Source organism: Paramisgurnus dabryanus, chromosome 18, assembly GCF_030506205.2.
Source record: "Paramisgurnus dabryanus chromosome 18, PD_genome_1.1, whole genome shotgun sequence".
NCBI classification, from domain to species: Eukaryota; Metazoa; Chordata; class Actinopteri; order Cypriniformes; family Cobitidae; genus Paramisgurnus; species Paramisgurnus dabryanus.
Genome location: NC_133354.1, coordinates 13,467,116 through 13,492,173, shown reverse-complemented (window position 1 = coordinate 13,492,173; position 25,058 = coordinate 13,467,116). Strand labels below are relative to the sequence as shown.

At 37.0% G+C, this 25,058-nt stretch overlaps 1 protein-coding gene across 1 annotated transcript in view; it reads right to left on the bottom strand.

The window, feature by feature from the left end:
- Positions 1 to 857: 857 nt before the first annotated feature.
- The window catches only part of rai14 (retinoic acid induced 14), a 39,910-nt gene continuing 15,709 nt past the window's right edge, over positions 858 to 25,058 (bottom strand). The window contains exons 6-18 of the mRNA XM_065286758.2: positions 22,869 to 22,926; positions 21,356 to 21,426; positions 11,852 to 11,958; positions 10,342 to 10,529; positions 9,604 to 9,629; positions 9,160 to 9,246; positions 8,913 to 9,002; positions 7,507 to 7,626; positions 6,915 to 7,016; positions 4,374 to 5,885; positions 4,135 to 4,287; positions 2,406 to 2,471; positions 858 to 2,326 (exon numbers count right to left, since the gene is read on the bottom strand). Of these exons, the coding sequence (XP_065142830.1) occupies positions 2,249 to 2,326; positions 2,406 to 2,471; positions 4,135 to 4,287; positions 4,374 to 5,885; positions 6,915 to 7,016; positions 7,507 to 7,626; positions 8,913 to 9,002; positions 9,160 to 9,246; positions 9,604 to 9,629; positions 10,342 to 10,529; positions 11,852 to 11,958; positions 21,356 to 21,426; positions 22,869 to 22,926 (2,658 nt within the window). The 3' untranslated portion in view covers positions 858 to 2,248. The remainder of the gene's footprint in view (positions 2,327 to 2,405; positions 2,472 to 4,134; positions 4,288 to 4,373; positions 5,886 to 6,914; positions 7,017 to 7,506; positions 7,627 to 8,912; positions 9,003 to 9,159; positions 9,247 to 9,603; positions 9,630 to 10,341; positions 10,530 to 11,851; positions 11,959 to 21,355; positions 21,427 to 22,868; positions 22,927 to 25,058) is intronic.

The window sequence follows — 25,058 nt, the reverse complement described above, 5'->3', positions numbered from 1 at the left end:
TAAAAAAAAAAAGGTGATTCTAAATGAACACATTATTTAGTAAATTCAACTAAACTGTATTATTTAAAATTTGTAAAAAGGAAATTAAATTAATAATTTTTGGTTGAAATTTCTTGAATTATTTTAGTAAATATAACTAACTAGGCAGTGGACTAAAAATAATAGGCTGTATTTACTTAAAAATATAGTGCATAATTTTTGCATGCACTTTTTAAAGTACATTTTACATGGAATTTTAAGCAATTTATTAAATTTCTTAATTGCATGTAAAACTTACTTAAAACATTGCAATTACTTAAATGTCCATGTCAAATTGTGCATGCAAAAATTATGCACAACTAATAATATATTATTATTAAATCCAGCGTATTATGTTTTTTCAGTGTAATAAAGGGACATGCAATTATTATTATTTTTTCAAACATCTGCCAACTCTAGCTGGAAGTCCTAAAACTACTCATCATCAAAATAAATATTTCTCAGCATTTTATAACCACACATTATAATCAAACTAAAAACTACTGGATTTCAGCAATGTGGTGTCCATTTGGTTGAATGGCACAATATGCCCTGTGGACAAAGAAGGAGCCAGAAAGGATATTTTAGGGGACATGGCATAGTAGACATTACCCAGAAATCAGCTGGGATCACATCTAAGACCACTGCAAACCAAGCATCCCTCTCTGGGACTCTGCTACTACAAGCTTTGTTCACTTTTGAAAAACATCAAAAACATTTTGGTGACAAACAGTTGACTACACTTAATACTTATCCCAACAATAAAGCATCTATTAAAGGTGCTTTAATTAATTAATTTAATTAATGACAAAATAAGAACCATTTAATAACAACTTTAATTACTAAGCAAAAATACTTGGCCAACAATTTAATGTCTGACTTAATAACAAATACATAGAAAACACAAAAATACAAACAAACAAACAAAATATCGGACTATGAACTGATGAGAAAGTTTTAGCTCAGCTTGTACAAAAACTGTCATGGAGCAGGCAGCATTTTTTGTATTTATTATCTCAAGACATTATACATGTTTTTGGGTGTATGATTTGTTTTTTATTCTCCAATCTAGTGTCTCTCTATATCTGTATATTATAATGAATGCGTACGTTAATTGGCACTTTGTGTGAAAGCACTCCCTCTAACAAACAGACTACAGTATGTGTACATTAAAAAGTAACAAACTTAACGAACAGGTGAGTTACACATGAGTGCATGGCTACTGAATATATCCTAATACTGAGAAGGCATGCTTTTTACTCTCAGAAATCCTATTTATGGGACATAATTCAGTACCTTTTGATGTAGGGGAGTGTTTGTCATAAAACAGTACATGTCAATTTTTTCTTTTCACATTAAATAGTGAAGCACCATCCCATCTTTTTTTAATATCGTATGTGTTGCAAAACCACAACTACACTGTAGTGCTAGGCCAGATCACACCCATCACTGTTTTATGCCATCTTTAAAAGTGTTGTTTTGATAAAGTAAGTGCACTAATTGTTTACAGTATGTGCTGTGACAGAACAACTGAAATACTACAACCTCAACCTCACAACTAAAATATTTTACTATACTGTGCAGTAATCTAGTTCATCCAATTATAATGCTTAGAAATATAATGTAGTGCAGCTTTAAATCCTACGTACTTCAAAATTTAAGAATGAGCCGAGGCACATGGACAGAACATGGCAGGTAAATGCTGTAATGGACAAAGGCGGATCTAAAGAAAGTGCATTTGTCAAAGCCCATAGCGTGAAACAGTGGAGTTTAAAAACAAAAGGTCACAATGTCCTAAAACAAACATCGACCTCTTCACAGCATCTATACTTTAAGAATCCACTGCAGGTGCATTTAAGTAAACAGTCGTTTTAGGTGCATGGCCTTATACTGACACAGGATGAATTGTGTATTCATTTCTTTGACTGGAAAAATAACTTGTTGGAACTAACAAAATTAATTTGGCTACATTGTAGCATAATCAAATACTGATACACATTTTTTGACGACATAAAAAATAGCAATGTTTCAAAACAGATTTTAGACAATCACGAACTGTGGACTGTGTTTCTTTGTTGGGTAATGTATGACCAAGGATTTGGTTTACAATATTTAACCAAAATACCTAGAATAGGCCAGTGTCAATTGCAATTGCACTGCATAACAAATGTGTCGTTTTTAAGGATGAATCCTTGACTTGAACTTCCTTAGATCCCAGTTTTTCACTCCTTTACTTGGCCTCTGCTGGCATTTTGCACATTACAAGTATCTGTTTTAGTGCCTTTTGCACATCTTCATCCATCTGACCCTGAAAAGAAAGGATTTCAGTTTGTATGTCATGTTCTAATTGGCAGTGTAAAAAAAATTTGTATGAAATTAATTCATACCTGGACAGCATAGAGTAGATGCATCCGGTAGACCGAGACGATTTCATGATGACGTTTCTTGGACTCCTATAAAAGACAAAAAGTACATCATTTTCATATGCGAGAGCAAAATGGTGCCAGGGGAACCCCAGTTTTAAGACATTTTATAAAATACATTAAATCATTATAAATTCTGTGTAATTAAACATCAGAAAAATAAGGTTACTAACCAACAGCACAACAATTTATCTTTAATATTTTTTAAATAATTCTAATATTTGTTAATTCTAAGTTTGAGATTGTTTTACATCATTAAGTTTCTTTGCGAGGCCGCAAAGGGATGCACCCTACACAAAGGGGCACATCCTAAAAATTTTGAGAAACACTGCTTAAAGTAAATGAATAATGTAATCATGTAAAATTTAACAATATAACTATATGGAAGAGATCAATGTTACTCCCTTAAATATAGGTTGGTCTACATCAGTCGTTCTCAAACTTTTTCTGCGTACCGCCCCCTTTGCGTATGGTGCATCCATTCGCGGTCCCACCAAATAAATTTTATGACATAAAACATTGACCTTAAAAGAAAACTCCACCTTTTTTCAATATTTTACCATGTTCTTACCTCAACTTAGACGAATTAATACATACATTGTAAAAAATAATATGCTGGATTTACTTAAAAATATAGTGTATAATTTTTGCATCCATTTTTATATGTAAATCCAGCCTTTATTTTTTTCAGTGTACCTATCTTTTTTCAAAGTGTGCCCTTAATCTTTGTACAGCACGTTGTGAATGTGTTAGCATTTAGCCTAGCCCCATTTATTCCTTAGAATCCAAACAGGGCTGAATTTAGAAGCCACCAAACACTTCCATGTTTTCCCTATTTAAAGACTGTTACATGAGTAGTTACACGAGTAAGTATGGTGACATAAAATAAAACATGGCGATTTTTAAGCAGATAAAAATGAGAACTATATGGTGGAGGAGCACTAGCTCAGCGTGCATTAACATCATCACTCCTGACTACTACCCATCTCACTCAAACATCCATCAATATTCCTGTAAACTAAGTGCTCTTCCTCCATACAATATAGTTCTCATTTTTCCCTGCTTAAAAAAAATCGCCATACTTACTTGTGTAACTACTCATGTAACAGTCTTAAAATAGGGAAAACATGGAAGTGTTTGGTGGCTTCTAAATTCATCCCTGTTTGGATCCTAAGGAATGAATGGGGCTAGGCTAAATGCTGACACATTCACGACGTGCTGTACAAAGATTAAGTGCACAAATAAAAAAATAGGTATGTATTAATTTGTCTAAGTTGAGGTAAGAACATAGTAAAATATTGAAAAACGGTGGTGTTTTCCTTTAATATTATAATTAAATAAAACATTAAATTATACAATGGAGTGCTGTTTGTTATTAGCCTTATTTTTCTAAAGTTTAAATAAACAAATCATGATAAATTAATGTATTTTATAAAATGTGATAAAACTGGGGCCCCTCTTGCATCATCTCGCGACTCCCAGTTTGAGAACCACTTGTCTACATAACTAGGTTATTAAATGGGGTAATATTTAAAACATTTCCCTTATAAACAAATAATGACTTCCATTTAACAACTTGAGGAATACTTATAGTTAAAATAATCAGCATTCATAACTTTTTATTTGATCTTGATCAGATTATGGCATCTATTCCTATAGAAAAGCAAAGAGAGAGGACAAGCGTGTGACGTACAGCAAGTTGATACTGTAGTTGTTTGATCTGCTGTTGGAGTGAATCCACCTGTTGGCTCTGTTGTCTCTTAGGGGTGCTAGTGGTGTATGACAGCTGTGAAAGGCTGTTCAGAGCTTCCTTCAACTTGAGAACCTCCTTTGAAAGCTCATCAATCTAGAAAAGTATTCAACAAAATAAGAATCATTGATATAACCAATTCACGAGACAGAACCGTAGTGTTTAGCGAGCGAAACCTTCACCTTTTTATTTTTCTCTCTCTCTGAGAACACATGGTTCTCCACCTGTTTCTTCATCTGAACAATAATATCTTGCGCCTCTCTGCACCTGTTCTGTAAGGCACTACATTCCTGTTCTCTGCCGACAGCCAGCTCCTGTGCTGCTTCCTTTTCGATCTTGCTTTTCTTCACCTCCTGCCAGGCCGTGGTCACCTCCAGTGCCATCTCATCTTGTTTCCTAAGAGCATCTTTTAGCATGCGGTTGAGGTCACTTATCTCCCTCTCCAGTTTCTCCTTCATCTGCTCATATTCCAGTCGGGATAACGTATCTCTAGCGACATTCTTCTCAGCCGTCGCCCTATTTTGCAAATCCACCACCTGGGAGTTTTTCTGGACAAGCTGTTGTTGAAGAACTTCAACTTCAGCCTCTAGGTTCTTGATGGCGTTCCCCAGGGATGCGACGACCTGGGTGTGGTCCGCAATGGCTACGGTTGACTGGGCCTGGTTTTCAGCGTCTCGTTTAAGCTGGACAATTTCTTTAAGTGCCGCTTGGAGCTTTGCCTCCGTGTCCTTTGAAATATTCTGCACGTCCTTCATCTTGAATGTCAGCTGTTGAATTTTCTGCTCATGCTCCTCCTTGGTGACACAAGCCACGCCAGGCTTGTCCACAGGCTCCAAAGGTTTGGCCTGCAGCTGGTTGCGGGCAGCGCTGAGCTCGCTTTTGGCCTCGCTGTATGATTTCGAAAGCTCCAAAAGTCGCCTCTGCAGCCCATCAATAATCTCACCGAGCTCTGCCTTCATCTCCTCAAAGTCTTTGGCGGCGGCCTCGACGGGCACAGTGCCTCGGAGAGCCTCATGGAGCATCTTGATCTCCTCTTGAGCCTCCTTGTACTTTTCAATCAATAGTGTCTTTTCTTGGTTAATATTCTCCACTAAAGTATTATAGGTATTTTTTATTTCAAGACTCTCGTCTTCGGACAAATGACTTCTCTGGATCTGAGCCTGAAGCTCCTGTATTAAACAAGCATCCCGCTTTTGTTCCTCCTGTGACTTGAGCAACTTTACTTTCAGTTCCTTCACCTCTTGCTCCAGGCAGCCTTTCAAATACTGAAACTTCTGCAGCACATTGTCTTCCTGTCCATTTGTAGCCTCTTTAAGAGACTGCAAAGGTTCTTGTTGGCCACGTTGTAGTTCAGTCATGCCTTTTGACGCAGCTTCTGTCTGAGAGTCTGTGTTGAGTCTGGCCTGAAGGGAACGGTTCTCGGTTTTGGACTCCAGAAGTTTGCCCTGTAGGTTCTCCAGTGCTTCCCGTAGCAGTCTTATTTCTTCATCATTGTTCGTCTTTGTGGTCTCCTCCACCTCGTGTGTGAGCTTCACAGCAGAAACCTCAGAAAGATCATCATCATCACCTGCATGAATGTGCGCGTCGCTGGAGAGCTCAAAATCTGCACGGGTGGAGTGATATGAGGCATTGGATTCAAAGCTGTTTGGACGGGATCCTTCTTGGCCTTCCTGTCCTTGGGGAGCTGGACGTTTCTAATCGGTGAGAAACAGCAAATGTTTAGAAAACCAACTTTTAGAAAATCTTTGTCTATATACTCATTACGATTATACAAGGTCATACAAACAAACAGAGGAATGTTTAAAGGATTAGTCCATTTTCTTCAAAAAAATCTAGATAATTTACTCACCACCATGTCATCCAAAATGTTGATGTCTATCTTTGTCCAGTTGAGAAGAAATTATGTTTTTTGAGGAAAACATTGCAGGATTTTTCTCATTTTAATGGACTTTAATGGACCCCAACACTTAACAGTTTTAATGCAGTATAAAATTGCAGCTTCAAAGGACTCTAAACGATCCCAAACGAGGCATAAGGGTCTTATCTAGTGAAACGACTGTCATTTTTGGCAAGAAAAAAAAATGCACTTTTAAACCACAACTTCTCTTCTTCCTCCGGCTGTGTGACACCCCAGTGCGACATCACGTAATTGCGTAATGCCGTGGAAAGGTCACGTGTTACATATATGAAACGCACATTTACAGCAATACATTGTCAAACAATAAACTGACACAAAGACATTAATTAGATATCATTCGACATACATCAATGTCGGAACAGTCCTCTTTCTCCACACTTGTAAACACTGGGGCGTAGTTTCAAAACGTCATCCGTAACCTCTTGACGTGATGATGCATTGCGTGAGGTCGCTACGTAAGACCCTTATGCCTCGTTTGGGATCGTTTAGAGTCCTTTGAAACTCAGTTGAAACTGCAATTTTAAACTGCATTAAATTGTTGGGGTCCATTAAAGTCCATTAAGATGAGAAAATTCTTGGAACGTTTTCCTCAAAAAACATAATGTCTTCTCGACTGAACAAAGAAAGACATCAACATTTTGGATGACATGGTGGTGAGTAAATTATCTAGATTTTTTTTTAAGAAAATTGATTAATCCTTTAAAGCCATTTCTATTTTTTTTAAGATGTAGGCTTATAGTTGATTCTGCACATTACTCTAGGACAGGAGAAAGCATCACATCACAATTGTCTCCCAATAACGTACCTTTATTATTTGGGCGAGCTGCTGGTTTTCCAGGGAGAGAGAGTTTATCTTTGCCTGCAGGGTTGTGATCAACGTTGCATCTGCGTTTCCTGCGTGCTGTGTCTGTTTCAAAAACAGAAGTACAACAGGAGATTGTTTTATAACAAATCACTTTATTGGGTCTTATAAACTCACTGATTCCCTTGTGATTTGTTACTACACAGAGAGAAAACCATGCATGCAACCGCAGCATTCCCCCAACACAAGTGCCTGTTTGAAGAAGATCATTACCGAACACAAAACACAGCGACTTTGGTCTTTGAGGTTTTAGAAGTGTACTCGAGACTCTGTAAGGTCACGTAAAAAAAAGACCCATGGGTTTGAGTCACCGGCTGAAATTCAAACATGATGAGCAAACTTAAACAACCGCACAATCGAGGCAAAGACCGGTGGTGTGGATGAGGTCTGCTTTCGTGTCCCCTAAAGCAAGGTCCTTCACCTGGCCAGTGCCAGTAAATATGCAGCTGTTAAAATGGGTTCCAGAGAGCAAAAGTGTCTGAAGATCAAAGCCGCTGCCACATGAAGGAATATTAAAGGGCTGTGGTGTACTTGCCCTGGGCTCAGTCTGCTCCACAATCTGCTTTAGATCTTCGATGGTCTCGAGCAGCATGCTCTTTTCCTCGTGCAGTTTTTCGATCTCTTCTTTCAGTTCAGCATTCTTCAGCTCCTCCTCCTTAAGAAACAGGAAGTAAACAATGCCCAGGTCATTAAATAATGAACTTGAATATTTGAACTTTAGGTAGGGTTGAACACCTAGTGAAGAGGTATGCAGCTCACTAGGTTTAACATATAGCTGATACTGTATGTATTGCACTGCACTCTCAAAAGCTGTCACTGGGGGTCGTACCCTTTTAAAAAGTAAATTTTGTACATAAATGGTGCATATTAGTAGGCCTCAACGGTACATACTGGTACCTCAAAGGAACATATCTATAGCTAAATGGTACATATTAGGACCTTTTAAAGGGTACTGTCCCAGTGACAACTTCTGTACCTTCTTATGCTACTTTAGTTGTGCCTTGATTTTTATGTGTTTTCTATGTAAGCTGATTTGAAACAATTTACTCTTTACCCGCCATTGATGAGATATCCCGTCTTTTAAGAGAAAACATTTGCAAGAAAATGTGTTACTGATGAGGTTTTAGGGTTATCTGTAATACCGCAATTATCCAATAGATGGCGGACTTCCCTAATTTATAAAAACTGAAGTAAAAAGTTTTATAAATTTTACACTGCGTTTACGTTTTGATAATCATTCTCAATCTGATCTAAACAAAGTTTCTTTACAAAAATGCAATTATTTCAGCTTTTTTGCGGAAAAAAAAATGTTTTTGAAGAAAAATACCCATATTTAAGTACCGAACCCCTAAGGTGAAATTGAAGTAAAAAAATCTAAATTTTTGTTTCATGTGCTCACGTGACACTTTTATGTGCTCACGCGAAACCTTTATGTGCAGAATTTTTTTTTAAGTGTAGTTTCATGTGCTCACACAAAACTAAATGCGCTAGTTTTAAAATTAAATAAAGTTTAGTTTCGCGTGCGCACGTAAAACTAAACTTTATTTAGTTTTTGCTCCACTTCCCCTTAGGGGCTCCGTATTTAAGAGTTTATAAGCAGAGAACAAAAAAGATAGGATAATACATTTTTTCCAGTTTTGTTTTTTTGAAAGCAGAGGGTCTGTTCTTTAATTTGATATATTTGTATGTTTATATTTTTAGAAGAACATTTTCCTGGAAGTTTTTTTTTACTTTTGTGAAAATCACCAAAAATTCTGACGGCAAAAAAAAAGGCTGGCGGCAAATGAGTTAAACAATTGTGAAAAGCTATATAAATAAAATGTAATTAAATTATTTAAAAGTGTGCAATATGAAATTAAGCTGACTTGAAACTTCGTTAATTATTAAAGTATACATGTTTTACAGGTACTACAGCTTTTAAACTACTCTTTAATACTTTACCTTATAATTGAACCTCCTGGATGAATCACTTTTACTTGACAAAGGAGTTGAAGTTGGAGTAAAATAAGGTGGAGAGAGAATGCCAGATGACTAAAAAAGTAAAAAAACAAGTAAATCGTTAAAGCCTGACCCTTATACGGTATACACGTAAAATAAATAAATATAACTAATTTATATACTGTCATGCAATGATTTTAAGTCACTAAATAGAGAAAAGATCATCAGATTAATCACTGCATGGCTTTACCTGATTTGGACTAATGGGAGGAGGAGGGGCTTTTCTCTTTTTGGGGGTGGAGCTTCTGTCCTCATTTAACTTAGCCATTTGACCATGCTGATATTGTGTGCGTGATAAGGAGAGAGGCAAAGCAAGGTGTTCAAGTGGTTAGCAAAATAAACACTGTGTATACTTAGTTGGGGAAAAAAGAAGAATTTATCACTACAGGGTGAATCATGTGTCAGCCCATGTTTCTACAGGTGCATTGTGGGTATTTTAATTATTGTGCAAGTAAATAAAAGTACCACAAACATCTGTGCTTTTCTCGAAAGAGCAGGTGGGTAATGTGAGGAGTGACCTAAGCGTTCTGTTAAATTGCGAATTTTAAGCTTCTACTGATAAAACATCTCGGGAATTAAAAAAACGAAAAGGTCTGAGGGTATTAAGATGAAAGAAAGAAATTAACTTGCTTACCTGAGGGCTTCTTGGGGAATTTGTATCTGTTCATAAAAAGATTAAAAAGAGGGAAAACATGGGAGTGAGGTTATGCAAAAAATGTAAATGTGATGTCATTGGCTTGTGCTAGCATTCGTTACGCAGTGCTAATCTTTAATTTCTTCATTTTTACACAACACATCTGAGAAATTACTTCTTTCATTTATTGCAAGTACTCCTCAATTGCAAACAAGTAAAATTTCTACTAATAACACTAGATGGCAATGTTGAGCTAATAAACTGTAAACGTAAGATATAGTTTGACACGAGAAAACATTGACTTTGTGTGTGTCTGCATTTACCCACAACACGTTTTGCAGGAGTTATTTGTAAAGGGAAAGAAGAAGCTCAATAATTATCTAAAGGTGTGTCGCTTACAACAGGCTGACACATAAAAGTTTTTGTTCTGTTTGAGGGCTAGTTCAGGTGGGTAGGTGAGGTATAAAGATTTTTATTGATCCAGGTATTTTGAATCACAGAACCAGTTCAGTTGTTTTTCAATGGATTTTACCCTACTGTGATGATTGTGTTTTTCCATTATGATCCACAACACTCTTCAATTAAAGTTTCTATGCCACACACGTTCAATGTTGAATCATAAGCAACTCTCAAAAATAAAATGTTATGAGAATGTAGTTAAGCAATAACAATCTAAAATGTCACCATCACCGCAAAATGACGTCAACTAGAATCACACTGGAGTTCATATGAGAATACCTGACTCAGACTGCTGTCTTTGGAGGGCCGTGCTGATGGTGTTTTGCACCTCGCTGCTTCCTGCCAGTTTAGCGTAATATAGCACGTCATGGCCCAGTGAGTCCACCATCTGCAGGTCAGCTCCACTGTGCACAAGCAGCTCGACAGCAGCGGGACAGCTGCTCTCGCTGGCCAACATCACTGCGGTTCTGCAAAGGTCATTTATTTTCTGACTTTAGATAGGTTACACATCTACACCAAACTTTAATTACGCAAATGCCAGCACATTTGTGCTATATATAGGTTTGGATTTTATGCATTAGGCAGACACTTTTATACAAAGTGACTTTACAAGGTATACATTTTTATCAGTATATGCGTGTTGTATGGGTTTAAAGTGCATCTATTTTATTGCTAAAAAACTTTATTTTGTGTATTTGGTATAATGTGTTTGCATGGTTTGTGGTTAAAAACACATTATTTTCCACATACCGTACATTTTTGTAGCACTCTCTTTCTGAAACACACGGATTTAAAAAGCTCTGTGTTCCTGATTGGCCAGCTTATCTGTACGGTGTGGTCGGCCTGAATATCTCTGCCGTCAGCCGGAAATGTGATGCTTATTACCATGTTTGAAAGATTCAGTCGCAATGCAATGCTAACAGGAGTTAACTTACAGGCTGGAGGAATTATGAAAATGTCGGTCTTCTACATAACCAATCCCAAGAAGTAAACTGTTGCCTACAATCCCTAGCCGTTTCTCAATTTCAAGGAAGGATCCTCGGAAGCCAGAATTTCGAGGATGCTACGTCATCGACATCCGGCGAAGGACTGTTCCAATGTCGAGGATCCTCGAAAATTTCAGCCAATGACTGAGTCCTAAGTTCGAGAAATATCCCATATACAGGAAAGGATGCGTATGTGTATTCTTCGCGCTCTTCACACGCGGAAATCACCCACAATCCTATGCGCGCAGCACCGAAAGCACACCTTTCAATCACGCAATGATGTGCACTTCCTAGCCTGTTCCATTTAACGTGTTCTCCGAATGCTTACGAGGACAATCGCCCAGCCTTTGAAGGAAGTGACTTGTAAGGACTAGTCCTGCCAAGGAAGTATCCTTGACATTGAGAAACGGCTCGTGTGTTTTTTGTAAAGTAAAGAGACTTACGTTGGAGACGATAACTAGCGTCATCGTTTACTTTGGTGTAGGTACCTTTTGCATATCGTTAACATGTACTAATAAACACTTACACACCAAAGGAAATGTAAAATCGTGAATCGGACCATTGGTGCTCTTTAAACTCGTGACCTTTTGCACTGCTAACGCTGTTACACTGGGGCTCAGTCCAACATTAATGAATCTGAGGATGATCCGTGTGGCTTAAAACATCATAATGAAGAGACAAAATATTTTTTGGGAAAGCCAGACAAATTTGTGACCGCTTTATGCTTTTGTGATTCACTTCACTCTGTATTTTATGATACATGTCAAAACTACTGCTTAGCATTTGGGTGATCAAAGACATACCTGCCATTGTTGTCACTGGCATTAACATCAGCTCCCCAGTTGACCAAGCACTGGCAGACCTCTGCGTTTGCATTTCTGGCCGACAGAAGCAGGGGTGTGACTCCATCCTAAATGAAAAAGACCTACAAGTCAGCACCGTCTGCCCGTAAATGCCATTATTTGCATATTAAGAGGCTGTACTAGTAAATCGAATAGAAAGTACATTACTAGTGGAAAATTACAGCCACTGCAGTTATTAGTGGCTGTAGGTGTACCTGATGTGTTGAACTTTAAATGATGTCAATGCCCAAATTGTTTGGCATTCTTATTTCACTTTCCCTTCACAAACTCAAAGCAAAAAATATTGCCGCCTGCAGTGACCCCAGAGGTCACAGTCAGATCTGCCAATTATTTCAGCTTAAGAAAAACTGACACCTTAGACAGGGTTGAATTTGAGTTTCAACCTGACAATCAAAGGCTGAATTTGTGCATTTCAACAGTGCTTTTGTAGGTTCTCTTGTGAATTAAAACTAACAACAAAAGATACATTTAGAGCATTTTGAAACAGCTATATGTCATGGAAAATTGCTTTAAAGGAAGAATGTAATGCTTTAAATGCTGTTGCAGCCAGATACTTTCAGAGTTACCAAACAAGGGGGCAGATCTCTGTGTGTGAATTCACAATATGGTGTGGTTTTTCCCTATGACGGGTAAATAAATCGAGACTTTGTTAACCCCCTTTCACACAGAAATTCCAGTGATTTTTTTCTTGATTCGATCATGTAGCACATTGTGTACCATTTCATTAAGCTGGCAAACTATTTCAAATTCAGCGTGAACAGTTTCTCTGTTTATTACAGTTTTGCAGACATGTTTTGTTGTGAATGCTAGTTTGCATTTAAAACTCCTGGTCAAAGAGTTGAAAAATTATGCTTTGTAAAAAAAACCTAAAGAACCAAACACTGGTTTGCTGGTGGCAGTCTGCTCTCTTTCTGTCATGCCTCACTTCAGTGTCCCTTTTATACAGTAGTTGATCATTAATGAGACGCAGATGCCCAAAGGCGAACCTAGGAAACAGTAGCTATTAGAAATATAAAGGCATGACGTAATAATCAAGGCATCAGCCGTAAGTTACTATGACATTGGGACTGCATGCGCCTCACTACAATACACCCCTTACGGCACGGTTCCTGCCTTTTGTTCACCCAGGGCGCATACCGGAAATGTTACGCCAATGTTACCAAGTCCCCATCCCAGGATCAATACTGGGATCAATTCCATGATGTGTTTGCATTCACACAAAAAGCACTCAGACAATTTCATGTAAATTTTCTGGGATCAACGCGCTGTGTGAAAGGGGTTTTAGTGTCACTTTGAGGAACAGACACAACCACTCCACACATCTCAAATATTTAAGATCTTCCATCCTGTGTGTTTGAGACATATACAAAAGGTTCAAAAGTTCTTTGCATGCTTTTAGTGCTTAGTCATGCAATCCAGGAGATAATTTCAGTTCAGATGGCATCAAGTATGGAACATGAATTGATAAAGCACAATAGTCATAAAGCAGTAGTGGTGTCTGGTCTGGCAAATATTCAAAAAGAAAGGAAAAATAACATTTAACATTTTAAACAAGAAATATCAGAGAACATTTTACCTGCGGATTAAAGGAAAAAACGTGTCAATGGAGGTCTCGCGGCGCAAATGAGGCATGTCGCACGATGAGGTAGACGCGATTCCGCCATATTCGCGCGTCTAGTTCGTGAAGTCAATGTTGCTTCATCAGAACAAAGAAATTTATACAGGTTTAAAACAACTTGAGGGCGAGTATATAATGACCTATCCTCATTAGTGAACTATACCTTTAACATTAACGTTTCACACTTACTTAATATTTTACTGTACATGGACATTGGCTTCTCCTTCAAGCGGACGGTGTGCAATTTTCCCACAGCAGAAACATCAATCAAAATTAATGAGTTTATAACCACATCAAAACACAGCTTCTGCAGAAAGTGTGCTTACAACATAAACCCGATATGCATGTACAATCATGCCAACTTTGAAATGGCTGAGTAACACTAATGAAACAAGTTTAACTGAAGCAGCAAAGATTGGTTTTGCTGACATCATGTGCACAGATTTGGTGTGAACATTGGGGGGAGGGGGGGGGGGGTTGAGGTGTCAACTATACATGCATGTACATGCAAAAGCCTCTAAATGCCACATATAAACTGAATGTTTGACGTGTATTATACATTCATCAAATACTCTCGCTTAAAATCCCTTTAATCCCGAAATGCTGGTTTGTTGGCAGAATCCATTAAGGGTTTGATAAAAATAAAATGCTCATTTGCAAGACAGGTTTTGCATCTAAAACTCTTCATACGTTTTCATTAAACACTGTATAAATAATGGTGGGCTTGTAATTGCTAGTTTGGGTTTTATCGAGGGTTATCTACCTCATCACTCCAGAAACTACAGCCCTAGCTCAGTATATAATAATCATAACAGTAATAACAGTCTTAAAGGATTAGTCAATTTTCTTTAAAAAAAATCCAGATAATTTACTCACCGCCATGTCATTCAAAATGTTGATGTCTTTCTTTGTTCAGTCGAGAAGAAATTATGTTTTTTTAAGGAAAACATTGCAGGATTTTTCTCATTTTAATGGACTTTAATGGACCCCAACACTTAACAATTTTAATGCGGTTTAAAATTGCAGTTTCAAAAGGACTCTAAAACAATCTCAAACGAGGCATAAGGGTTTTATCTAACTAAACGATTGTCATTTTGGCGAGAAAAAAAAATGCACTTTTAAACCACAACTTCTCATCTATCTTCAGTCCTGTGACGCACCAGCGTGACCTCACGTAATTGCATAATGCTGTCAAAAGGTCATGTGTTACATAAATGAAACGCACATTTGCAGACCATAAAAAATAAACTGACACAAAGACATTAATTAGTATCATTCAACATACAACAATGTCGGAAACGGTCCCCTTTCTCCACACTTGTAAACACTGGGGCATAGTTTTGATACAATATCCGTGACCTCTTGCCTTGATGATGTATTACGTGAGGTCATTCTGGCATGTCATAGGACCGGAGATAGACGAGAAGTTGTGGGTTAAAAGTGCATCTTTTTTATTTTTCTAAACAAAAATGACAATCCTTTCGCTAGATAAGACCCTTATGCCTCGTTTGGGGTTGAGTCCCTTGAAACTGCAATTTTAAAATGCATTAAGACTGTTAAGTGTTGGGGTCCATTAAAGTCCATTAAAATGAGAAATTCCTGAAAGGTTTTCCTCAAAAAACATAATTTCTTCTCGACTGAACAAAGAAAGACATCAACATTTTGGATGACATGGTGGTGAGTAAATTATCTGGATTTTTTTAAGAAAATTGACAAATCCTTTAACACTAAACAGAGTGAGAAAACCTCATATTTGCTGAGAAACCATTTAATGTTTCTCGCTCAGAAAGATTGTACAAAAACCTTGTAAATATTACAAATATCTAAATACATCAAATCTGAACCCACTTTGGCATCATTATTAAAAAAATCTGGAAACATCTTGGATGGCTATAGCGATTCAAAAGCGGCTGAAGAGGAAAACAGGACAAAAAGTAGCAAGTGTGAGTTTTCTTGGAATGCAATTCCTTCTTCATAAAATACACAAGAGCATAATATTATTTGTAAAGCTTAAAAAGCCATACAAGGTCTGTAATGACAAGAGGGCGAGTAAACAGGTTTCTCATATTTGGGTATAGCCAAAGACTCCGGCTATACCGTGTGTGGATGAAAGAAATTCTATTCAATTTCTGGCTGAATAGAAAACTCCAAGATGAAATTTAAAGGGTCAAAAGCAAAGACAGAACACGCTGTCCAACATTTCCAATAATAGCCTAAGAGTCAAGTGATTTTTTGCACTAAAAGTCACATCACTCGAGTTTACAATGTCAACAGGGAAGCAGGTATGCGTTCAAAGGAACAGGCTGAGTGGGCGAAAGTCATGAATTTGCTAAGCTTGCCTTTGAGGAAGAGGATGGCAGATAATCAGTGAGTAAAAGAAGCAGCCTCTTACTCACATCTACTCTGACTCAAAATCTCTAACTCTCTGCTGAAGCCCCTTCAGTCATTGCTGACTAAATGTGAGAGCCACAGCTCGAGGACATGATGCCTCCCACACAGACCCTCTGCTTCAGAGTCTACAGCTTCAGACTAAATAAATGGTTCATGTCATCGTGACTGCTGACATTATGACCAGTAAAGTGTCAATTATTAAGATAGATAATAGAAAAGTAAGAACATGTAACATTACCACTTTTCCACAAAGAAATAAAAAAGTGGGATCTATTAGTTAGCTGTAAACTCCAGTGGTTCAATGTAAATTTATGTGATAAAACATTCTGTCTTTTTGTCAGCCAATCCCCCTTGACCTACTGTAAATCAGTGGTTCCCACAATGTGCTATGTGGGCTACCAACTAGTGGTACCCAGAGGAATCACTGAATTTAATGTAAACTCAGTCTGAACAATTAAATGGTAAACAAACTTGCTTGCTGTCCTCAACACGAGGCCCAAGTTCAACCCACCCTTCCCGTTATAACAGCACAGAGGAAAGAAGAGCGGTGAAGGAAGAGATAATGAGAAGGAAGGATGCCACAAAGCGTGTCTGCATGTGTGAAATGCGAGGCTGTGACTGATGGTTTTCCAAAACAAGTACTGTATGCAAAAGACAAACAAACCTCATTGCTTTCTTTCGAGACACAAGGGATTGAGAAGGCAGTAACTTTAAAGTATCCACTTCAAATTCAAGGAGCAAATGTTGCTGTGTGAAGTTTAGCAATCAATACAAAAAAAAAAATCGGCATTAAATGTTTAAACTACTGATACTGATTTTTTTAAAACCGTTACCGATACTAAATATTTGGATGCTTATGTGCCAGATAGCCAATTTTTATTTACTGTAATACTACTGATTTTGACACAATTACTACAACACTACTGAACTGAACAAACCCTTATAATAATAACAATCACTCCCTCTTTGCATGCAATGTTATAAATAGAGGTGTCTCAAAGAGAATAATATTAATTTAATGAATAATTTCACTGCAATAATACATTGTCAGGAATGTAACAAACAAAACAGCTTATGTGTCATTGAATTTCTTAACTGAATTACTTTTCTTATTTTTGTCAGAATAATTAATATTTTGTTGTTATAGCTTATGAAATTGCTGTTGACCTATGCTTTTATGCTCACGCATTACCTGTAATCATTATTATCCGCAGATGTTTTTTTTAGATCTTTTTAGCAAAATAACGTTTATTTGGTAAATGTTAATATAACTTCTGTTAAAAGTTAGCTACATGTGGTGGATGGCTGCTTTAGCCTTCAACACAGTAAGTGAACAGCAATATTTATGAGCGTGATTTTACGAGGCTACCGACAAGCATAAATAACAAAAAACAAATTTAATTCAGCATTTTTATTTCCATCAAACAGTCATTCATGGATGTTTAATTCATGCAAAGCTGCACCGTTATTGGGACAGTATTTGATGGATCAGTTTACGTGACTCTATGAGTTCGTCTCTATTTCAGCCAAGCTGCATACACTGCATATCAGGCATCTCATCTGTGCATTAATGTCTGTTATGTTAAATAAGTTGATTAATAAAAGTATACTCAGAGTCCTTTTAATGAAGTCGCGTCACTCTGCCGTCATAACTGCTGTCCTCAGATACTGTGGCGTCCTGTGCACAATTGTCAAAACGGCCACAAGATGGCTGCGTTTAACGGTCAATCCGATATTACAAAACCGATATCCGATAATGGGAAAATGCATAAATATCACACTATAAAAAATACTTTGCTGCCCTAAAATTTTTGGTTAAATCAACTCAGAATTACTAGTCATGTCAACAGAGATGAGTTATCACAACTTATAAAACAAATATGGTCGATCTCTATAGGAGTATTTACCTTTAAATGCACAAAGGGACCGAATTTTTCAAATCTAAATGGTTTACTTTGTGGCGTTTAGTAAATGATGACAAAAATGTTTAACAAAAATAATATTATATTCTTAAGTTTTACAATAAGCATGCAAATAATCAAAAAAGACGTGACTAATGTGTTTAAAAACTGTAATAAATTGACACAGAGCAGTTTTAATGTTTAAACTGTATAATAACAATGTTTAGTGGCTGACAATAATGAATATTCTAATTAGGAATACAATTTTTTTAATTGTGCATAGCTGTAGGCATACTACACTTCTGTATTTTAATGTTGGTCGTTATGGTGGTACTTGGAGAGTGGAATATTGTCTGAGGTGGTACTTGGTCTAAAAGATTGAGAACATCCTGAGATTTTCTTTCTTTCTTCTTTCTTTTCTTTTAAATGTCATCCCAGCTTCTAAGGATATATATTATATGGCAAGAATAAAGTCTAACGTAAGACTAGAAAAGAAGTTTAAAATTCATTTGATCTAAAAATCTTAGAACAATGTTTGGATTTCCTGAGATTTTAAGTAAGCATTTTAATAATTTAATAGCACATTTGCAGTAATGCAACAATTTTTTTTACCCGTTTTAAAGTTTTTATTAGTGGTATTTTACATAGTTATTGTTATTATTACCTGTTATTGGACCTTCATCTGGTCATTTCATTTATTGGTACATTAATCATATCTGTCTATTTTGCAGATAGTTTTTCACAGTTTTCTGATATATTGTAGTAATGGTCACATGAAATGCAGAATAAACAAACAAAATATTTTGTGTTTTATTTTGATTTTACATTATATATTTATTTATTACATTTGATAATTTAATTATAATTAAATAATCATTTGTGTCAACTCCCCTTGCAATTCCCATGCATTGGCGAACCCCACTTTCAGAAACTTTGTTTTAATGTATTATTTTGTTGGCATTGAGAAAATGTATTAACTAAAAGGCATAATACAAACAAAAAATAACATCTGTTTATGTATATATGTTTTTGTTTAGCTTACTGCAACAAATTTTTTGTTCACTTCTTAAATAAAGTGACTTATTTCTTAGGGAAAAATTAAAAGAAATAGTCAATATTTTAGAAAAACCTGTGTAACGTCTGAAGAATTGTGAACAGTGAGATCAGGACCATGAATGGGGTCAATTCGGATAAAACATACCTGAAAACAGTCAAACAGTTTCAAATTGGTAATATCCAAGTTTTGGGGGGGGGTGACAGGTAGTTTAGCTGTTGCATCTTACTTTCAGTCATCTATTCTGACATGCGCATTACAACAAAATATTTGATGCATTCAGTAAACATTTCTCTACAGTTGCATCATGGAGCCTTTAAGTGTCACCACAGTCAGAAAAGTACCCTTTTGGTCACTAAAACTAAACAGGATTGTATTAAAGGATTTTTAAGGGATATTAAAGGATTGTGGAGAATAATTGTGGATTATTTACTGCATTAAAATAGGCACCGTAGGGAAGGCTCCAAAAATTCTATGCATGTTGAATATATTTGTCGTATTCTTTAGATCTACATGATTGGATTAAAGAGGTAAATAGGGTCAGTGTGATATATATTTATACAAAATTATTCTGGTATTTATTATTATCATGCTGCACATAACATTGTGGTCTTAAAACATTTTCCTTTTTGCTGATATATACAATACTGTGCAAAGGCACCATGCTACCATTAGATTTATTGTTTTTGCATTAATTTAGTGATCATATATAATTATTTCTCAGTCTCTTTATTAGAATACAACCAGAAAATACAGGAAATGTGTTTTTAGTATTAAAAACAGTGTAAAAAGTATAAGCTGAAGTGTATTTAGGGTAAACTTCCCTAAATCCTTAAATCCTAATTTCTAATTCTAATTCTAATTGAATGACTTCAGGACTTCAGTCTCCTCAAAAAAGCTCAAGATGTGTTGTTTTGTGCCAAGAGAGGTCACACTAAATACTGACTGATGCCTGAAGAAGACATTTATTTCAGAAATTTTTTTGTTTTTAATTTTGTGTACATATTTCCTGTATTTTCTGTTTGAATCTAAAAAAAAAAAGAGTTAAAAATAAATATGGATGGACAATAAAACTTTGCTAAAACAACATAGCTGGTGATGGTGGCCTAATACTTTTGCACAGAACTGTATGTTTTTTTTTATATGTAAATACTTTGTGCATGCTTTCCAAGAGACCCTACTTTTTACAAAGTGTACTGTAAAAACAAAGTCTTATACTAGTCAGGGCCGGCCTCAAGGGGGGGGGGCATTCGCGGGCAGTGCCCCCCAAACAGGTTGTTGTGCCCCCCCCCTACAAAGATTTTTATTAATTTAATATATATCAAGAATAATTAAAATAAATTAAACATTGAATGTTTCATGACTTGTAAAGTAATCAAATGAGGAAAATATAGTTGATATATGTTTTCTTTAATTAAAATAGAACAGTTTCTCTGATTGGATGTATTGCTGCGTCTCACCCGTCTTACGTCTTAAGCATATTTGTGACTTAATACTAGCAACGTGTTTTTTCGCGGCATTTTATGGATTGTGTAAAATATGGATATTCGAACATTTAGAACGAACCAGCACCGCCTGCTTCATCTGACGTCATGCAAACACAGACTGGCAAAAAAAACTCAGATTAGAGGTCGGGGTGGAATTTCGAATCTACATGACACTGTTTTAAAGAAGTTTAATGTTCGTACAAGCCGTCTTCAGCTATTTTAAAGGTAAGTTAGCGTTGTTTTAAATTACATAAACTTAAATGTGAAGTGTGGCTATAGACCGTTAACAACATTACGACGTGATTATGGTAAAGCGGCTTTTTCATTTCAATGGCTTGCGCCGCGCGAGGGCGGTTTGTTGTTGCGTCAAGCAAAGCGCGGGCGCAGCGGAGCTCAGCTTGCGCTCACACCGCGGTCGAAGTTCAATAGTTTTGCGCATAGTTTGTGGTCTTTTGCACTTTATACGGGAAATGAGCTGACAGTCTGTACCAGTTGTATGAGTGTGTGCTTGCTGTATTTGTTGTTTTAATTTCTTGTTTTTGCAAGTTATTGTTGCTATTGCGTGCCCCCCCGTTGGAAGCCAAGTGGCCCCCTGTTAGTTATGGTCTGGCGCCGGCTCTGATACTAGTAGTACAGTGCACTTATACAGGACCAATTTTGAAAACAAAACTGTGAACGTTTTAAAAGAATAAAAGAAAGTGTACTGTAGAAGCAAACAAAAATGTGGTACAAGGGAAAATACGATCTTAGAAGTAACCTCCCTGTCACAGTGTCCTCAAATGGTTTTATAGTCTATTCAGCCAAACACCAAAAACAGATTCGGACTTCTAGAGAACAGAGTCAAAGAGAAACTATGCGTTTGTCATTTCACATGTTTGAGGTAGACCACAGGCAGCTTTAAGATGCAGAGCGAGATTAGGAAGGCCAGAAGATATTTTCACAGCACAGTTCAAATAACTCTTATGTAAAGAGAAATCTTAGACTCATACATACCACGTCCTTGAGATTGACGTGACACTTGTGCTCACACAGAAGTTGAACTATCGCGACGTTTCCGTTGGCAGCTATGAGACAGACAGAGCAGATAATAAGAAACAGCAGCTTATCCCCGCAGACACACAAACTAGAATATAACATCTGGGCGACAAATTTCTTAAAGACTAATTAATGTGAACATTTTTCAAGCATTCCCACAGAGACCAAATCAGGCTATTAGTGTTCTCCAACAATCATTAGTCCCCCCTTTAAAATAAATGACGCATTGTCTTAGTCTCAACCAATCACAAAAGCAGTCATTCTCATATGTGAATGGGCATGAATGCATCCTATTCACAGGTTAAAGTTTTTCTGTACTCTGTACTCGGCATGAAACCATGTTTTGGCCATGGGATTTCTTTGGGGAATAAATGATATCCTACCAGCAGGCTTTTGACCCGCAGGTGGTTAAAATCTCTTTGGATCTGCTTTGCTTCTCACCCCCGTTCAATCCCGAAGGACGGGAAAGCACTAACAGCTGTCACTTTTTCACACCTCACTATTTCTACAGAGAGCAAAATCGGGCAAGGGAGCAATTTTTTAAATGAACACTCTTTATGAATAAAAACATGATGTGTGACTTTGCCCTCTATCTTTCAATTTTGTAAAAATGGCCCGCAATAACATGTCATTCTGCATCTGTGAGTGCAGAAGCAGCTGAATAGTCGTGGGGTTAATTTTCGGTAGAGTGCATCTGCATGGGGACACCAATCACAGGAAACATTAAAATCAAAGAGATCTCTCATATATATTCAGTGATTCACAGTCTTCACAGATGATTTTAACCTCCAGTGGGATATAATTTTTTATCATTTTGAAAATTGGCAGCCATAGTCCTTTTTCATTTTATAATATTAAAAGAGTAAGCAGTGTGTTTTTCAAAGAATAAAACTAAACATCTTTTGTGTCATGTGGGAGAAAGTCATTCAACATCATGTAGGTAAAAAATGACAGAATTTTCTTTTTCGGATGATCCATTCCTTTAAAGGGGACATATCATAAAAATCTGACTTAAGTGCTATAATTGGATCCCCAGTGCTTTTATCAACTTAGAAAATGTGAAAAAAAAAAACCCAGCTACTTAGTTTTGGTCAACCATTCTCTGCAAGCATGTGAAAAAAAGGTCATTGAAATTGGGCTCCCCTTGTGATGTCATCAGGGGGTTGTTATTATAATAATACCACCCCTTAATCTGCACTATCCAACCACAATGCTGCCATGTAGTACAGAGATCAGCATTTGCATTTAAAAGGACACACCCAATAATGGCAAATTTTCACACCTACAAAGTGACAATTTTAAAACGTTATAATAAATTATTTATATGGTATATTGAGCGAAATCTCACATTTATTTGACATTTTAATATCTGACATTAAAAAGTCTTGTGAAATGTCCTCTTTAGGGCAGATTCAATCTGTTTTTGGATTTCCTTTAAATTCAGTAAAACAAGGAGATTTTGATCCCTCACCTGTGTGATGAAGAGCCGACCTCCCCGAACTGTCCACAGCATCAACCGCACACTTACTCTACAAAAGAAAGCACAAAGGATTGCTTAAAACAAATCATCCATGATCCAAGTTTCATCCTTGACAACTGTGCCTATTTTACATCAATTACAACATTTCAGTTAAAAAAAGCTTCATTTTGCACATAGCCATTTAATGATGCTCATTTCTGTTAAGCATTTAACAGCATGTCGGTCCAGTGTTCATGGATAAAGAGGCACAAGGCACATTTATCTGACAGGCATTATCACAGGAGAGGTGACTGACTACAGCAACCAATCAGACTTTAAAATGTGCCTAGTTGACGTCCTATTAACTGTGATTACTGCCTGCCAGTAATCAACCGCTCAACTTTAAACTGTGATTGCTTTACAATGTAAATAATTTCCTGTTTCATCCCTCAAAAACCGAGAAGTTGTTAGAAACCATTGCATCTTAATTTACCAGTAAAGACCAAATGGCGCCTCATTGTCATTCCAAATTATGATCTGTCATACTTTAGGCAAAATTAGCCTAGCAAGCATTTTTTCTGCATCAAATCACATAAACAATCCCAAAGCACTGAGTACATGAGAGTATTTGTTGTGTTTGGGAAGTCGAGCAAGGAGATTGAGTTTATGACTGCTGGATCCAACAGAATTGCTACTGTCAGTCCCTTTCATTAGAGGAAAAGCTAATTCTTCTGTTTCACTGGGTCTCCAGGGGAAAAGGCTAATGAATTTAACACTGGGCTGTGCTTGAGAAACATATATAGAGTATATGAGACTTGTTTGGTGGAACAACATGATTCAAAACTTTGCATTGTAACCTAGGGCAACATCTTCAATGCCTAGAAAGTATAACGTGTACTTTGGCAAAATGAACAACATATGTAATCACTGAACACTACTGGAAAAAATATGGTGGGTTCAAGAATTGCCAGCACAATTGAGTCACCTTTAAAACTGTATGAATGTCATTGTAATATAATTAAAAAAATATTAACAACCAAAACAATTTACAAACATGACCTTGAAACCAGCTAGTTAAAAATAAGAGCAAAACTGGCTAGTAAAATTAAATATAATTTGCTTGATGATGCCACTTAATACAATATACACTCACTTAAAGGATTATTAGGAACACCATACTAATACTGTGTTTGACCTTAATTCTATGTGGCATTGATTCAACAAGGTGCTGAAAGCATTCTTTAGAAATGTTGGCCTATATTGATAGGATAGCATCTTGCAGTTGATGGGGATTTGTGGGATGCACATCCAGGGCACAAAACTCCCGTTCCATCACATCCCAAAGATGCTCTATTGGGTTGAGATCTGGTGACTGTGGGGGCCATTTTAGTACAGTGAACTCATTGTCATGTTCAAGAAATCAATTTGAAATTATTCGAGCTTTGTGACATGGTGCATTATCCTGCTGGATGTAGCCATCAGAGGATGGGTACATGGTGGTCATAAAGGGGTGGACATGGTAAGAAACAATGCCCAATTGGCACTAATGAGCCTAAAGTGTGCCAAGAAAACATCCCCCACACCATCACACCACCACCACCAGCCTGCACAGTGGTAACAAGGCATGATGGATCCATGTTCTTATTCTGTTTACGCCAAATTCTGACTCTACCATCTGAATGTCTCAACAGAAATCGAGACTCATCAGACCAGGCAACATTTTTTCAGTCTTCAACTGTCCAATTTAGGTGAGCTCATGCAAATTATAGCCTCTTTTTTTTGTAGAGGAGATGAGTGGTACCCGGTGGGGTCTTCAGTTTTTGTCCGCCTCAAGGTTGTGCGTGTTGTGGCTTCACAAATGCTTTGCTGCATACCTCGGTTGTAACGAGTGGTTATTTTAGTCAAAGTTGCCTTTCTATCAGCTTGAATCAGTCGGCCCATTCTCCTCTGGGCGAAAATGCCTTGTTGATGCTAGAGGTCATAGGACTGCCGCATACTGGATGTTTTTTCCTTTTCACACCATTCTTTGTTAAACCATTTTGTGCATGAAAATCCCAGTAACTGAGCAGATTGTGAAATACTCAGACCGGCTCGTCTGGCACCAACAACCATGCCACGCTTAAAATGGCTTAAATCACCTTTCTTTCCCATTCTGACATTCAGTTTGGAGTTCAGGAGATGGTCTTGACCAGGACCACACGC